The 18,179-nt window shown below is 37.5% G+C and overlaps 1 protein-coding gene across 3 annotated transcripts in view; it reads right to left on the reverse strand.

Moving 5' to 3' along the window:
* LOC114046857 (CDK5 regulatory subunit-associated protein 2-like) overlaps positions 1 to 18,179 on the reverse strand; it is a 144,203-nt gene that overhangs the window by 94,662 nt on the left and 31,362 nt on the right. For all 3 annotated transcript variants that reach the window (XM_027867418.1, XM_027867417.1, XM_027867419.1), the window contains exons 5-11: positions 12,739 to 12,815; positions 11,074 to 11,197; positions 9,457 to 9,611; positions 6,952 to 7,114; positions 5,843 to 5,896; positions 4,278 to 4,397; positions 3,529 to 3,621 (exon numbers count right to left, since the gene is read on the reverse strand). In XM_027867418.1, the coding sequence (XP_027723219.1) occupies positions 3,529 to 3,621; positions 4,278 to 4,397; positions 5,843 to 5,896; positions 6,952 to 7,114; positions 9,457 to 9,611; positions 11,074 to 11,197; positions 12,739 to 12,815 (786 nt within the window). The remainder of the gene's footprint in view (positions 1 to 3,528; positions 3,622 to 4,277; positions 4,398 to 5,842; positions 5,897 to 6,951; positions 7,115 to 9,456; positions 9,612 to 11,073; positions 11,198 to 12,738; positions 12,816 to 18,179) is intronic.

Raw genomic sequence — 18,179 nt, forward strand, 5'->3', positions numbered from 1 at the left:
AGATCTACTGTTACAGGCCTGCTATCAAAAGGCACAAGAATTTTGTCATATGTTCATTTGAGCCATAATTTAGAATGCATCAGTGGAGAGTGTGTTAACCCTTTTAATGGTGAAAACCAAGTTTAATGGAAGTATCTGCTAGCGTCTGTGGCAAGACACATCTATCAATGTCACACACACACACACACACACACACACACACACACACACACATTCATCCTCTAAGATAAAGTATAAACTGCTCAACCTTGTATTTAAAGCCCTCTGAAACTGAATCCCACCTACCTTTCCTAATTTCATATCTGTCCTTCATGCACTCTAGTCACTAGGCCAGCTAGCTATTATTGTCCTTAAACCATATTCCATCCAGGATAGTGCCTTGCACAAAGTTAAAGCTTAATAAATGTTTGTTGAATTGAATTAAATAGAAGTTGTATTCCCATTTTACAGGGGAGTAAACTGCAGTGTTATAATTTCATATTCATAGTCTATCTACAAAAACTATCTAGTCTATCTATAAGTTTAAGTTCATTCATTAAATCTATATTTATTAAGTTCTTCCTATGTGCCAGATTCTGGGCTAGATGCTGGAAATAGTACTCATCAGGGCATCAGGAAAGGCCTCTTCTAGGAGGAGGCACTGGAGCCCAGCACTGAAGGAAGTTAGGGGTTTCAAGACGTGGAGGTAAGGAGGGAGAGCATCCCAGGTTTTAGAGATTGCTTGTGCGGAAGCATAGACATGAGAGATAGAATGATAGAAAACAGCAAATAGTCTATGTATGCTGGAATGAGAATTGTGTGAGGAAGAATGAAGTCTTATCAAGTCTGGAAAAATAGGTTTGAATTAGATTGTGAAGGGCTTTAAATGCTGAATTGGGGTGTTACTACCTTAGGAAGCACCAGTGAGGTGGTGAAGTTTGTTGAGCAGGAGAGTGGCATAGTGACTAACTTCATAAATGAATACATAATTCCGTGCTATGAGAACAATTGCCCTGCAATTCCTCCAATGATTTTTACTGTGTATACTAAGAGGAAAAAATTAAATCCAGATTCCAAATTTGGTTCATGGTAAAAGTAATAGGTCAAGGTCATAGGGCTTTGGAAGTATAAATCCATTTTACCTGTGGATTCTCTGACTTGTTTTTCTTTTTTTTTTTTTTTTTTTAAACAGATTGATCAGAAAGCTTAGATTACACTTGATATTTGAATTTTACTTTTTCCGGACAAAACGTAGCATGTTTAAGGCTGAAGCGGTATATTTCACCTTGCATAGAAAATCAAATAATCAACTTGTTAAAGATATTACTGAAAGGGATAAGGTATTCTTGTGGCTGTTTTTTTTCCTTTTTAAATTGGGTTGTAGAAGAAGGAAAAGACTGTAAATGGGAATGCTAATTGAGATTTGTCACAAAGGTTTATTAATTTCATCATTTGTTTTATAATAGCAAGACTTTAGGTTGATTTTTGTCATGAAATTCACTCTGAGATTTATTATATTTCCTCTTTTTTTGAACTTAATCCTCAATCATGAACTACAGTGGAGCTCCTCAGCCATCTGCTGGTTATATTGGGTATTGAGTCTCTCCTCAGTTCAAGGCACTATGCACTCACATTTCATACAGACAATACCTGTAAACATGCACATAGACATATCTACATACAGATTTGTAGGCGTATATGGATGTGTACATGTACAGGTGTCTGTGTCTATACAGGCACAGTCCTGGATGGTGAAGATAAAAAGCCAAAAAATAAAATCATCTTTGCCCTCAAGGAATTTACATTCCAGGAGACAGGGGAATATACAAGTAGACAAGTTGGGGGAAAAAAATTTTTTTTTAAATTTAAAAAAAAAATCTCTTGACAAGTTGGTAAACATGAAGTAATTTCAAAAGAGAGAGGGCTCTTAACTTAAGAGGATGAGGAAAGATCTCCTACAGAAGGTGGCACCTAAGATGGACTCTGAAGGAATGTAGGGAATACATCCTAGACATGGAGAACCATTTGTCAAAGCAGAGTGGGGCAAGACATAGAATATAGTCTAAGGCAGGAGTGGGGAACTTGTGACCTGGAAGCCACATGTGGCCTTCGAGGTCCTTGAGTGCAGCCTTTTGACTGAGTCCAAGTTTTACAGAACAAATACTTTTATTACGGGGATTCATTCTGTGATCAATTCAGTGGCCTCAAGGCCACAGGTTCCCCACCCCCTGGTCTAAGGGTAATAGCTAGCAGGCCAGTGTGACTGGAATCAATAAGACACAAAGAACAGACATACAAAATTAGGAAAGGTAGGTGGGATTCAGTTGCAGAGAGCTTTAAATACAAGGTTGAGCAGTTTATACTTTATCGTGGAGGTAACAGGGAGGTATAAAAGACTGTTTAAGGGGGAAGGGAAGGATCAGATCTGTTCTTCAGGAATATCAATTGGTGGCTGTGTGAAGGATATATTGTATAGAAGAGAGACTGCAGGGATGGGAGAGGAAGGGGAGGGGATAGGGTGGAGACCAATGAGGAGGCTGCCAATAATCTAGATTAGAGGCAATAATGGCCTAAACTAGAGGTGACTATCAGTAAAACAAAAGCAACTTATGTGAAATGTATTGTGCCAATTATTAATCTGTCTGTGAAACACTTCAAACAGCTCTTTTTAAGGAGTTTGTTTCCAAAAAAAAAAAAATACAGAAGAGAGTCAACTTTGTTAACTTTACGATGACTGTACCTCATTTGCTTTTCGGAATATACAAATGCTTTAAAAAGTATTCATATATATCTGAAATCATTTTCTCTACTGAGTTGGTCTCAGTGATGGTAAGAACACAGAATATACTATATTTGTGTGAACTAGCCTGGTCCAAGTTACCTAGAATTTCTGTCTGTCTGACAGTGGTACCAAGGAATATGAGCAAGCATGGATGTCAACAATGATATACTATGTAAGATATTAATAATCAAAGGATCAAAGGATTTCAAACTAGAAATCACCTTAGCTATCTTCTAGTCTGACTTCTTCCTTTTACAGTAAACTGGCTAAGGTTACATAAGCAGCACAGCTAGAATTCAAACCCAGGCCTTCTGACAGCAAATCCAGGGCTCTTTCCACTATACCATAAATAGTTTTAATTAATAAAAGAACTTTACAATTTGCAAAATGTTTTACATACATTCTCTCATTTGAATTTGAGTCTCATTACTCTTGAGAAGTGATATAAATATGATCATCCCCACTGGCTCCAAGTACAATGCGGTCAAACCCAAACAGAAACATGGGCCAGAAATCTGTACACAAGGATCCCTGTGGGCCACACAGTGACTTATAAAATGTAATGTTATCTATAGTTTATTGTATTTTAATTTTGTTAAATATTTCCCAATTACATTTTAATCTGGTTCCGGCAGCATGGGGGGGTGCTGTGAGCTCCTCAGGGAGCAGGTTTGACAACTCTGTGCTACAAAATATTGCCTGCCTCTGTGTATAAATTGAAAATCAATATAACCTAACCAGTGACAGAGCTTTCTTCAGCAGCTTACCTTGATTTTCTCTATCTGGGCACTGTGGGTAGCTTCTCTTGCTTTAGCCAAGGAAGTAGTCAACTCTTCAATTCTGGATGTAAGTTTTTCAGTCTTTCAGAAAACAAGACACAGGAAAAAAAAAAAAACAGAGCAAGAATCCAATTATATTCTACCTACAACAAATTCTTCCCTAAATAGTCTTCTGTGATTATATTAGATGTTATTCTATGTAAGCCAAGTTGGCCGTTACACCCCCAAAATATGACACTTAGTGGTAAATAATAAGTTGTATTTCTTTAAAGAAACTTAAAAATTTCCCTGTCTACAACATAGATCCTTTATAAGGGAAGCTACACAAAGAGTAGTCAATGATTTGAATGAAAAAGACAATCCGTAGATCAAGCCCCATATAACGGGAAGAGAAAATGACAGCAGCAATACACCATCCTAAACCCCAGAGGTAGTGAAATATCCTCCAGTAAAAAAAATTAATTTCTGTTTTCAAGCACACCAAAATGAGTATCACACAGATATGGCCTAGCCCACATGCTAATTCCTTTATGTCAAACCCCTGATGGCTTAACCAGTCACCTACTTGTATAGAAGCTACCCACGGACAAAAGTTCCCATGTCGCTCAACACTTTAAGAGTTCTGTCATGCATTTTTTATATAGGGCCGAAAATTCAAGAAGAAATAGGCTAAAAGCAATCATTTTAACTAATAGTATCTATACTGAATAAATCTAAATTAAAGTAGAGAGACATACCTCTTTATCTTTTGTTTTTAAGGCCACAGTTAGACCCTGAATTGTTTTATCCCTCTTCAAACCATTTTTCCTTTCAAGAGCAATTTCTTTTTCTTTTTCTTTTATGTCCTCCTGAAAAGACTAAATTAGATAAAAGGATTCACTAAGTAGACCAGTCCTAACTGTAATGCATTGTTATACATCTTTAAACATATATTTAAATACTGTTTTATTTATTTATTTAAATGCTATTTTATTCATTTCAAACTGTATTTAATTCCACGTGAAAATAAACATAAAGGAACCAGCTCCAAAGTTACAACACTAGATCTCACAGCAAGAGGACACAGCGAAAGGAAAGGAGACCTGCTACAAAAGTAGTCATCCCCATAGGAAGAACACCAACGCCTTCTTGAATTGGCATATGTCACATCCAAGCAGTGGAGAGCATACCAAATAGTACTGAAAAACACAAACTGCCAATTGAATCCTGGAATGCCACAGAAATTCCCAAAGGATTTGATTTCACAGGATGCTAAACTCTTGAGCTGGAAGGGATCTTGGAGCAAGTGCATCCAGCAAAACTCCTCTCTGAAATATGAATCCCCTCCACAACACGCCTACAAAGTGGTCATCCAAGCTTCCACTTGAATACCTCCAATGTGAAAAATCAGCCTCTCAGACATCACATCACACTACTGAGCAGCTCAAACTTTTAAGAAGTTCTTATAATAAATTCAAATTTACCTCCCTGTCCCTCCTTCCACCTCTTCTGTCTGCCTGATTCTTCCCTCTGGAGTCATGGAATGTAAGTCTATGGGTATAGTATAAAGAGTATTAGATTTGGAGGCACGGATGTAGGTTCAAATATGGGTTCCCTACTACTTGTCTGACCTTGGGCAAGTTTGCTAAATTTCTCTGGACCTCAAGTTTCCTTATTTCTAAAATGAGGGGACTGGCCCACTGATCTCCAATGACTGCCAGTGCACAGCATAATGCCTAGCACATAGGTGCTAATTAATGTTTGTTTACTGATTAATTCCAAGGTCTCTTTCAACTCTAAATCTATGATCCCATGATCTTCCTTATTATATTCACGGACAACATATCATCAAGGTGGCTACACGGCACAGAGTGCTTAGGCCTGATCTGAATCCAAATATGGTCTCAGATACTGTCTATGTGAGTCACTTAATCTCACAGGGCTGTTGTGAGAACCAAATGAGATAATATTTGCAAAGCTTTGCCTGGCACAAATTAGGCACATAATAAGTCTCTCTTTCCCTCTTTTCCATCCGCAACCTCAGTCTTCTTTTAACAAAACATCTTCATTTTCTTCAGGCAATCCTCATGACATGATTTCATATCCCCTCACCACAATCCTAGCTAGATACACCCCAGCTTGTCAATATCTCTTTTAAAACACAGTACCTAAAAACAACTACAACACTCCAGATATAGTCTGGCTATGGCAAAGTACAATAGGTTTGGTCAAATTTGAACTCAGTCATTTATGTTTAGAATGAGAAATAAGGCACTAACAAGTTTATAAATCTTAGATTAATTAAAATATAATTTAAACATACCAGAATTCTCTTTTCAAAGCAATTTCTCTCATTTCTAAGTTCCATTTGAATAGCCTAACAAAACAAAATAAATGTTAACTCCAAAGAAAAATGCACTAAAAATATTTCCCCAGAAGTCCTCTCATTAAATATCATAATCAATTAGAACAAAGCTTCATATACTGAATTTACAACGTTTCATTTTGACTCATTAAAACAAAAGTGTGTTTCTCTCACCCAGTCCCCCTAGTCAAATTAACAAAGCTTAAAAATAAAGCAGGGGAAAAGTGAGCTGACACAAAGAGCCAAGCATGACATGAAGTAATCATTGATCGTGGCTTATTCAGTCCCACAGGGGTTGAATAAATAAAAGACAGAAGATAAATAATAAATAAATAAAAAGAAGAAAGATTGTGAGAAATGCAAGTGAGTTCAGAGAAAAAATAAAAGTAACTAATCATGGGAACAATATTCTAAACCATTAAAATTCCAGACTAAACCTAATCTATAATGCTAAAAATGTACAACTGTTAGTTAGGTCAATGATCTTTCTTAATATAGAAACAGAGAATCTAAATAAATATTACAGATAGCCAATCAACTTTAAATGTCATCTAATATACTGCAGTTTGTATGAAGAGCCTCCATTGTACAAGAATGGAAGGTCACAGCTAACACTTGAACTGTCCAAGTCACTCTTTTTTATGATCTGTTTTTGCACGAATGCTTCTAAAGCTTCAGATAAAGGCTATATGCTTCTAACTGTAATTTTGGAATAGTCAAGAACAATAGACCACATTTTTATCGTAGGAAATCAGAGCATAGAGGGAGGAGAGAAAACTGGAAAAACTCCTCCATGTTAATTCATTAATAATATGTAATTCAACAACTAATATTAAGGCTGCCTGTTCTCACAGACACGTAATACAAATACATATTATTTTTAACAATTCCCAGAATGCCATGACAGCAGTCATTTCAATTACCCTTCAACTGACAGGTAGCTGTGAGTAGTTAGATACTGTATATGTTTATGTATGTACACACAAAATATGGGAAATGTACAAGCACCCTCCATAGAAGAACTACTAATATTAACTAAAGTTTCCATTTGTGGACCACTGCCTCACCTCTATCTCTAATTCCTTTTCTTCCCTGAAAGCAGCAGTAAGTTCTCTGAGTTTTCCAGATGACAAGTTCTCATCAGGAGATCCCATTTGAGATTTTGCCTCTTCAAGTTCCTGAATTAAAGCATCTTTTTTCTTCAAAGTCAGCCTCAAGTCCTCTATCAGTCTAAAACAGAACAAGATGTAAATATTAATTTTATATTATACTCAGCCCAGTGGGACAAAAGTAACTAAGAAATAAACAGTGCCAGACATCTTCCAAGTGGACAATCCCTATACACCAGAATAAAAGGAATCACTCTCTACAGTAACAAGGTCAGTGACCAGAATATGCTCCATTTAGGACAAATACACTGAGGAAAGAGGATGGCACAAAAGCCTATGTTAACCATGACACTGTATCTTTAAACAGCAAAGAAAGGACACTCATTCTTTACCATAATGTTCGTACTAGAAAAGGACAAAGACTAGACCTCAGATTTCACTACTATGGGCAACACCAAGGTGAGAAAACTCCTTCTGCCAATACAGATCAGCATCTTCTTGACAACTTAAGAAAGCTGTCTGGAGAACCGAGAGGTTCAGTGACTTGCCCTGGGTCACATGACCAGTGTTTGTCAGTGATAGGACTTAAACTCAGGCCTTCCTGGCTTAGAGGCAAGCTCTCCACCACTGTGGCATATTGCTTTTCTCATAAATACCACACAGAATTTCAGAACATAAAATATTAGAGCTGGAAGGGACCTCTAGAACACAGGATGCCTGAGTCACTAAAGACTTTAGGTAATATTGGACTGAAGTCCAATCCCAATATTGTGCAGATGAAGAAACCCCCAGAGGTGAAGTGATTTACTCAAGGTTACAAAGGTTACAACGCAACTATTTCTTGTTTACAGGATAGTACATGCAGTCTTGGACTACTCTGCATGCAAAAAGTTATAGCTCTGACACCTCAATCACGCACTCCTAATAAAACAAAGTTGAAGCACTCTGCTGGCCTTATTATTGAGATCCCCAAACTATTATGCTCAAGGATCTCATTGTCTCATTAAGGACAATTCCCCCATTTTGGGCCCATTATCTGCATTCGCAAATAAGAAGAGACTACAAGCCAGGCACCACAAGCACCTGGAGAGGCTCCACAAAAGGGTTCCATTTCCAGAGTAATCATAAGATTAACTTCCCTATACATACATGGAATTTCTTAAGTGGAACAAAAGAAAGCCACCACATTAAGCAGTTAAAATAAACCTCAAAAAAATGCAGAACAAGCATGTTCGAACAGGGATGGGCACGATGTTCAAAACTGGAACATCCTGCCTCTGGTTCAACATTTGGCTGTTCCTTAGTCACACAATGTCACCACAGAAAGCTAGGAAAATATAATGGGAAAGGAGTCAGAAGAACTGGACTCAAGTCCTACTTCTGCCATATTCTAACAGGGTGACCTTGAAGAAGGTCCTTCGACCACCCTGACCCTCAGTTTTTTCATCTGTAAAGTGGGGAAAATACTCATACAACTTAGTTCACAGGGATGTCACGGGAATAAAATGAGCCGATATGTGCAAAGTACTTTCTAAATATAAAGCTCTCTAGATAAATGCCCAAAATTATTATTATATTCTAGCCATAGGAAAGCTGGAACTGCTCACCTTACCAGCAGGGATATAAAGAAACTGGAAGGAAGCAACAGCCACCCCCCAGATAAAAATGAGAGTAGCCAAGCTTCTGAAGTTTTTACTTAATAGTAAACAATTACTTTTAATATTCAGCAACCACAATTCCAAATATCTAGAAAACAGTTAATAACCCAGAAACAAAAAAAAAAAGAGAGAGAGAAATTAATACAGATATCACAAAGTCCATGTAGCACAGCTCACACACAAAATCCTCAGGCCCACAAGGCATTCAGAGCCTATTAGGCTAAAATACAACACATTTTGAATAAGCTTGGTTACACAGTCTCCTAACCCACAGATTAGGAACGGCAATTAAAAGGGAGGTGAGTGCTGCTAAAAGCGAATATACTTAAGTCAAAAAGAAATGACAGATGTTAGCAACAGAAAAGATAGATATACTACAAAAAGCAGACAAGAACTCCCCAAGCACAGCAATATGAGAACATCTAGCATAAAGGCAGATTTTAATGAAAGAGGTATTATACGTAAATGAATTTCCAAGATAACCATAGTTTCCAGTGCCAAAGCTTTATTAGAACTGCTTTGGCAGCTTGCTAACCCCCAAGGCATCAGAGAATTACAGCCCCATGCAATTCCTGGAAGGAGTAAGGACTCCATAAAAGGTAAAGGATGTTCACTGTACTTTAAGAATGCTCCAGGGAAATGGCATCTGTTTCCAAAAGCTTTCCAACTAAAGCAGTTACAAATAACAAAGTTTTGGCACTGGAAAGCATCAGTTATCAGGGAAAATCATTAGTGTATGATGCCTCCTTCCCTACTGATGCTGGATAAATGAAATGTCACTATATCAGAGTGATAAAGGTCAGACCTGTCTTTTTCTTCCTCATCTAGGGCCTCCTCCAGTTCTCCCTGCTGTGCTATCTTCAGAGATGAAAGTTTTTCTTCCAAACTCATTCTGAGAACCTTTTCCTTCTCTGCCATTGCAAAGGCTTTTTCCACTTCTGCTTGGGCTGCTTTGACATCCTAGAGTTAAATTAAATGCATCCAATGTGATTTTTCAATACAATCGGGAACATTTTGAAAGGAAATTGGATTAAAATATAAATATTTATGACTTCTTCTCCAGCAGTTCTCCTTCCCTGAATTGTACTATATACATGGTGAAAATTGGTAATAAATACATTTGCCAACCATTTTTTTCCATTACCTCTTATATACTGAAGAGTTATAAGCGTTTCCAAAGGAAAAGACTTAATTAACTTACAAAGAGCTCTTTTTCTAATTTTTTTCTAAATCAAATCAATATTTACAATTTCAATGACAATGAAATGCTCCCTACAATAATGCATATTTATAAATAAATTCCAAACAAGAACCATACAGTAATTCACCTACAAATTTCACCCCCTCATAGTAACTAGGAACTAGAAAATCTGAACCCACATTTTCTAAATCTCTGTAGTGATTGAGGTGGTGATAAATGCAACACACTCCCCTTGAAAGCTCAAGTAAGCCAATAGGGAATTTATTTGTATCACCAAAGGAAAAAACTCTAAGCCTAAGTCTATAATACAGGAATACATACCAGTGTTAATCAAAATGACTTGGAAGTGAATTGGATCTCAGAGCTGATTATACAAAGTTTTACGCAATGTTCTTTGCTATTTCTATATATACAACAATGAAAGATGTGGTATTATTCTCTATAGTACATCACATTACCGTCTGCCAAAATACGGTTTTGCCTCATGATCGCAAAGATGATGGTGCTTATGTAAAGCATTTTTAAATCTATACTGAGAACTATACTGTTAACTCTGAGTAAAAGGAAGGACTACCTCCTCCCATTCCAGTACAAGCCCAGTATTTTAACTGGATTATAATGTTAAGAAGCCGTGTGGAAAATATCCAAGACCCAAAATCAGAGGACTTGTGTGTAAATCAAGGCTCTTGCCACCTACCAGTTGTATAACCCTGAGCAAGTCACTTCTGCCCTCTGGGCCTCAGTTTCTTATTAAATAGTCTTAATAACATTTGCTGTCCCTAGCTAAGCAGATTATTTCAATGATCAAATGAGATGACATATGTGAACATGTATTATAATTGTAAATAAACCATTATCACTACCTGTACTGTCTTCTCACACACTTAAAAAGGGACATTTGTTCTGGCAGTGTAAACAATAGGAAAAACAAATGACTTCAAGAATTTGATAGCGTAAGATTTTATTTAAAATGGAATAAATATTTAAAAGTCTGTGATATAATAATTTTCTATCAAATAGCAGAAACTGAATTTGCGGATGGAAGAAACCTTTAGAAATAATCTAGCCCATAGATGAGGAAACTCATTACAGATCATCTTCAAGTCCCAGCCATTGCCTAAAAACGAGCATCTAAGCAAAAGTTACAGAATAATCCTAGCCTCTTCCCCCTCCTCAAAGGCTCTAGGAAAGCAGCATTATTCCTCCAGGGTTTACACTTGCCTCTTCTAAATGGAAGATTTTCCTTGTTAGATGGTCTTCAACTTGCTGCATCTTTTTTCGAGCATCTTCTTTCACACGCTGAATTTCTGAGCCACCCCCTTCGGCCAGGCTTTCAACTGCTTTGCTGCAGAGATGTAGGGAAAGCATAAACATTGAGGAGAAGGTGGGTCTAATTCTGACCATGAACAAGCAGACTGAAGACATGAGGTATTGACAACTACCTTTCCAACGTAACACATACAGTTTCCTTTGTAACTGGAAGAGAGGGTGACTGAGCCAAAACCAATAAAAATAAATCTGGAGAAATTAAGGGAGGCTTAATGCAGCATATTGTGCCAACTCAGAGGAAAAGAATTTTAAACACAGCACAATCGATCTGTTTGAGATAGGAGATTGTGCAAGCAAAACAAAATCAGTCTCTGCCTACACACCCCATAGCTATGTGTCATTCAAAACACAAAATGCCAAAGTTATTACTTCTAGAACACTAGGAATGTGTTCTCTGCTTGGTTAATGGTAAATCAGACTTATGCACCAAAACCATGCTGCTGTGATTCCAAACCCAAATCCTTATTTCTTTTTAAGAAAATGATACTGATTAGGAATACATGAGAAATATATTCTAAACATTCCTTAAAAATTCCTCCCCCTCCAAAACTTAGTTTTATGGCAAACATAATAATAAAAGAAATGTATCTGAATTTTTTTGTGATGCCTGGTTTCCTATGCCCTAATGCCTGAATCTTCAAAAAACATAATCTTAAACACACAGAAGTATACAACCTTAGGAATCAGGAAATCAGGAAAATGAGTACTACTCATGGCTGTCATTACTAGCCATGTGACTATAATCAATTGATTCCACCCAGTCCCTTAGTTTCCTCATCTATAAAATGAGAATAAAAATATTTGTTCACCAACATAATAGGGATGTCTGATTCTTTGTAAACTTTAAAGTACTAACTAATTGAGCTATTGTTATCTAATCCCAACTGCACCCAATGCAGGAATACCTTCATTTCGTCTATAAATACTTTTATTTCTTTACCACTGTCTTCCTCTTTATGATTGTCTTCCTGAACCCCGCAGCATGTAAGTTCCTTGAGAGCAGGGCCTATTCATCTTTGCATTACCAGTCAGTTGTAGTACCTGGCACATGGTAGGTATTTTTAATAAATACTTGCTGATTGACTGATTAATTGATATGATCTCATAGTTTTAAAATTATAGAAGCACAAGATTTTATGGTCATATAGGACCTTAGAGATCAACTATCTTATACATCCCCTCACTTCAAAAATGGGGAAACTAGGACCCTGGGCATTGAAGGAGGACGCCTCCAAAAGCAAAGAGGAGTTGGTTCCAGTCTAGATCAAAGCCCAGGGCCAGCTTTTGACACTGCAGAGTACTCTCTCAGAACTTCTAGCCTCTTCTGTTAAAGGAGGCTTTCCACCATTAATCACCACATTTTAAACCAGAGAGGATTGCATGTCAAAGGCAAATGATGTCTTTTCATATACACAAGCTTGGTTGACCACACAGTGGCTAATATGCTACATAAAAAAAATTTATCAAAACAAGAGTTTTATTCATCTACTTGGCCAAAACTTCATTGCCAAAATCACTGAAAAGGTTACAAAGTTTTATATAAGAGGCAGCACTTACGAGGCTTTGATGAGGAGATGCTCCCTCTCTAGCAGTTCACGTTTCAGGCTTTCCAACTCCACCTTCAGCTCAATATTCTTGAAGTCAAATATGAAAGAGAAAGGGTATGTTGTAAAAATACAAGAAAGTACACAAAAGCCATCCACCAAGCAATGTTTCAAGTACATATTCACTATGCATTGCTTATGGTAGGCAGAAGGTATACTCAAAACCTCATTAGCCTTAGGGCACACTAGAAAGGGAATTTATTAAAGATTCTATCAAGAAAAAAGAAAGATTGGAATTTCTCATGTCTCAGAATAATCATGTAAATTTTCCAAGCTTCTAAAAAACCAAGGCATTTAAACATCACCATATAAATGTCATTCAAGTGAAGTTGATTTAAAAATTTTTTGCCCTTTGCCAACCAAATTTATGGGCAATTCTGCAGTTTGTTTTTACCATTCTGAAGCAATTACTTCTGGTTGTTTACAATCCTGCATATGGTTGTCACAGCCGTGGGAATGTGTTTAAGCTTTAAGAAAAAATTCAGGAGGAGGGGAGAAAAATAGCGAACTCTAATCTACTACTTTTAACAAATCACATTACAGAACGAAAACATAAGAAGATACAATGGTGTGATATGATCCATCAGCAACGAACACAAGCTCTCTACCCAGTTTTCCGTGCTCGTTAGTAAATCAAAATGTCCTGATTCAAATGTGGCATGAGACCTACAACTCTCAGCAAATGAGATTAATACAGGAATATCTGGAAATTTTAATGAGCTGGGTAAATAGAAAATATGGCAATGTACCCTACTGATAATATATATAGCCTTAGGTATAACACCTGTAGCACTAAAAATGATGGCTTAACAAAATGGTTTCTTGAGATAGTGGGATCCTTACCAAGAAAAGCATAAACTAGGTGGTCACTTGGCAAGGATGCTGCTAGAGGAGAAGCATATTTCAAGGAGGGAATGGACTAGATGACCATTAAGTCTCCTTCCAACTCTAAGACTCTATGTAACTATCATATAGCAAAATTCCTCTGAATAGCGGACACTTTTTTAATGAAAAGAAAAAAAATTTAAACCTTATCCACTTCTAGTAAGCTCCCCCCCACCAAAAAGTGGTTTGACTTGTTAGGAAAAAGATGACCGTTTTGCTCCATTCACATTACAACATGGTTAATAGATTAATCAGCAAACCCTGACCTGAAAGACCTCTATAACTCCCAATTCAACTATGTAATCTTGTCAAAATTCTATTTGGTAATTTTGATGATATAAAATTACTAAAGAGAATTTTCACAAGATTGCCACTTCATGCCACCTTGTTTCAAGGGCTTTTTCTCTGTTCTCTCCATCAGAACCCTCTTCTTACCCTCTCTCTTCCACCTGTGGGGTTTTTATTCCTCAAACAATTATCAACCATCCTCCCATCTCCCTAAACCTCTTTCTCTCTTCCTACCTCTCAGGGTTATTGCAAGGATCAAGTGAGATAATATTTGTAAAGCACTCAGCAAAGTGGCTGCTACATAGCAGGCACTTTATAAATGCTTGTTCTTCCTTCCCTCTTGTCTTGTGCCAGAAGTCTTAAGCAGCTGCCTGCAATGAAATACTCAAGAAAATCTTGAACAATTCAAGAATATCCCTTAACATATGCATATTGGTTGCCATTTACTTTTGGGGAATACAGTCTCTTTAAGGGCATCTGAAAGTTCTTTTTTTTTTTCCCAATATAGCATGACACTACAAGAAACATGGATATCTGTATTGTGCAGTGGAAAGAACATTGATCTGGAATCAGAGAAACATTAGATTTGGAGTTGGAAGGAACCTTAGAAATCATCTTGTCCAATGAGCCAAGACAATTCCAAAAGACTCATGATGCAAAATGCTATCCAAAGAGAGAATTGATAATCTCTGAGTGCAGATTAAAGCATACTTTTTTTTTACTTTATTTTTCTTGTTTTTGTGTGTACATTTTCTTTTTTAAAATGGCTAACACAGAAATACGTTTTGCATGACTTCATATGTAGTAATGTACAATTAAGGCCTTCTCAAGGTATGAGGGAGGGGCAGGCAGGAGGAAGAGAATTTGGAACTCAAAACTTTTTTTAAATGAATGTTTAAAAAACATTTACATGTAATTAGGAAATATGGGAAGGAAGGGAGGGAGGGAGGAAGGAAGGAATCCTTTAGTCCAATTCCCTTATTTTACCAGGAAACTGAGGGCCAGAGAGGGGAGTAAAATGACAAGTCAAACAAGAAGCAACAGAACTGGAAGTCAAACCCAAATCCTTTGACTCCAAAATTAAGTGTTCTTTCCCTCCACCCCCAAATCTGTGCTCAAGGGCCTGGCTCAGTCACTTACCAGTCTCGTGACTTAGGCAAGTTTAGCTAATGGATCTAAGTTAATTTTCCAAGTGCTAAAAGGAAAATACTCCTATTTGTAGCACCTACCTCACAGAGCTTTCATGAGAAAACTCCTTTGCAAACTATAAAGCTAGAGGTAAAAGTAGGTTGTTATTGTTGGTGTTATCGACTGGACAGAGCACATTTTGGAAAAACAAGAAATTTGCACTCGTGATGCTTGGACCTGCCACTGATTTCACAGAAGACAATAGGTAAGTTACATCACCCTTCAGCATTTCCATTTTCTCTACCTGTAAAATGAGCTACAAGTACAAATGAGAGATGGCCTAGAAAGTGCTTCAGACTGAGATAAAAGCATAGGAAAAGGCAACCTTGACCTGCAAAATTTCCAAAGTTGCCTTGATATAGAAGACAAGAGTTGATTTAAGAGCAAAATAAATCCTATTAGGCCCAAAAGCAAACCTCGAGACACTGCAGAAGATGATATGGACTGAAAGTGATAGAGATCAATGATAGTATGACTGGAAGAGCAATAGCTGACATGGTGCTGAACATGACAAGTTTTGTGTCTTCACTGTCCTTGGAGTCAAAGACAAAAGCTCCTTTGTGAAAGGATTTAAGTCCAACACAACGTCCAAGGCAATGACCAAGTCTTGGGAAATGGAATACTGTAGCACAAAGGGATCACAGAATAAAGGCTATTACATTGAGGAGGGACCCTAAAATGTATAATATTAGAACATTAAACACTCAAGTTGAAGAGGAACTTGAAACTACCTAATCTGACCCCCTTCATTTTAAAGATCAGAAATCTAAAAGTTAAATGCCTTGCCCAAGGTCCCACAATGGTTAGGACTAGAACCATGGTGTTCTAACTTCCAGAACTTTCCTACGATGCCACAGTGTCCCCATGAGAAGCATGGTTCGGAAGTCAGAGGACTGGAATGCAAATTTGATTTTTCACAATTCCTAAGGCCGGGGAAGTCAGATAACTTCTCTGGGCCTCAGCTTCCTAAACTATAAAATGAAGGGATTGGACCACATGACCTACCTAAGGCCTCTTCCAGTTCTATATTATAATATCATAATAACAATAGCTAGCTTTAAAGTTTGCAAAGCACTTAACATTTGTTATCTCACTCTATATAGTCTTTGTTCTTATGAGCCTACATCTTTTCAAACTGCTCAAGAGGTCAGAAGAAATAAATTCCTGACCTTGTAGATGTGATCTGAAATTTAAGCTTTTAGGAACATGCAACTCTTAGTATTGGAACAGAACTTACTTCCAAGGTATGACCTAAAAATAGCTACAACTTGAAATGGTGAAAATAAGTTCATACCAACAAATGAAGAAATTCAACCCTTTTTTTCAGAGAACTACGTAAAGTTATATAAAACTGAACCAATGCCACTGTTAAGTAACACCCAATTTCATAAACAAAGTTTTAGAGAGAACCACACAGGTGATGTAAGACACAACCCAAGAAGCAGAATCTACAATGCTATGATTCTCTAGCAGTTAGGAATCATTGACTGTAGTATGACCAGAATACTGCATTAAGAATGTGCACAGGGGCAGCTAAGTGGGCGCAGTAGATAGAGCACCAGCCCTGGACTCAGGAGGACCTGAGTCGAAATCTGGCCTCAGACACATTAACACTTACTAGCTGTGTGACCCTGGGCAAGTCACTTAACCCCATTGCCTAACTGGAAAAAAAAAAAAGAATCTACACAGCTTTTTCATGGTCTCAGTTACACCACTAAACTGGGACACTGGATAGGTTACTTCCCATCTCTGGGTCTCAGTTTCTTCATCTGTAAAATGAGGGGACTGGACTGAATAATGTCTAAGGTCACTTCCAGTTTTAAAATTTTGGGTTAATTCAGCCCTAATTGCTTACAATTTAGATCTTGAATACCCCTCATGAGGATTTGAGGGAACTTATATTAAAACACAGTGAAAAATAAGACACATAGGGATAATATAATATAGGCCCCAGTTTGATGTTTTAACTTTTCAAATACTGGTTAAGGTGTGATCTGTGTAAAAACTAGGTACAAAACTACTGTCCTAGGTCCTGGGAAAGATACAACATGATCCCTGCCCTCACGGGCAGGTCCCTGTTCTCCTCAGGACCCTAACTCAAAAGAATTTATCATGTAGTCCTTGCACAGAAAATACTAAGGAACATGGTGGTCAATATCTTCAACAAAGTTTTACAGAATCACAGAAACGCTGTTTAGATTGGATTCTTGTATTGACCCTCTAAAAAAGACAGAAAGCATAATATTAAATCATAACTCAGGAAAAGCCAGGAAGATAAAATAGGAAGACTTTTTCACATAATAATGGCAGGTATTTTGCTTTCCGATGCTATAATTCACCCATTCTGCAAGTTTTTGGTACTGGAACCCTCTCCCCCGCCCCCCCTTCCCCTGAGAGCTTTTGCTTATGTAGGTTTTATCTATTGATATTTACCATATTAGAAATTGGGGTAGCTAGGTGGGGCAACGGATAGAGTGCTGGGCCTAAAGTCAGGAAGACTCATCTTCCTGAATTCAAATCTGGCCTCAGACACTTATTTGCTATGTGACCCTGGGCAAGTTACTTTACCTTGTTTGCCTCAGCTCCTCATTTGTAAAATGAGCTGGAGAAGGAAATGGCAAATGACTTCCAGTATCTTTGCCAAGAAAATCCCAAATGGGGTCACAAAAAGTCAGACATGACTGAAACAACTGAACAACAAAACATTAGAAATTAAAACCTATTATTATGGAAATTGTTTTTATCTCATGGACTCTCTGAAAGGGTCTCAGGGACCTAGATCACACTGAACCACTGCTCTAACTTAACACAGAAATAGAACGTGCAAAATCTAGATAAACTTGTTATTTCCCCCACCCCTAAACCTTCTCTCCCCAACTTGTATTTCTGCCAAAGCTACCACATTTCCAGTCGCCCAGGCTCAAAACCTGTCATCCCCAATCTCTCACTCTCTCATTCTCCATATCCAAACTCTTGACAAGACATAGCTATCAATTTTACCTTCATAATATCCCTTGCATATGCCTCCTCCTG

This window comes from Vombatus ursinus, unplaced genomic scaffold (assembly GCF_900497805.2).
Source record: "Vombatus ursinus unplaced genomic scaffold, bare-nosed wombat genome assembly UNPS02014786.1, whole genome shotgun sequence".
NCBI lineage: Eukaryota > Metazoa > Chordata > Mammalia > Diprotodontia > Vombatidae > Vombatus > Vombatus ursinus.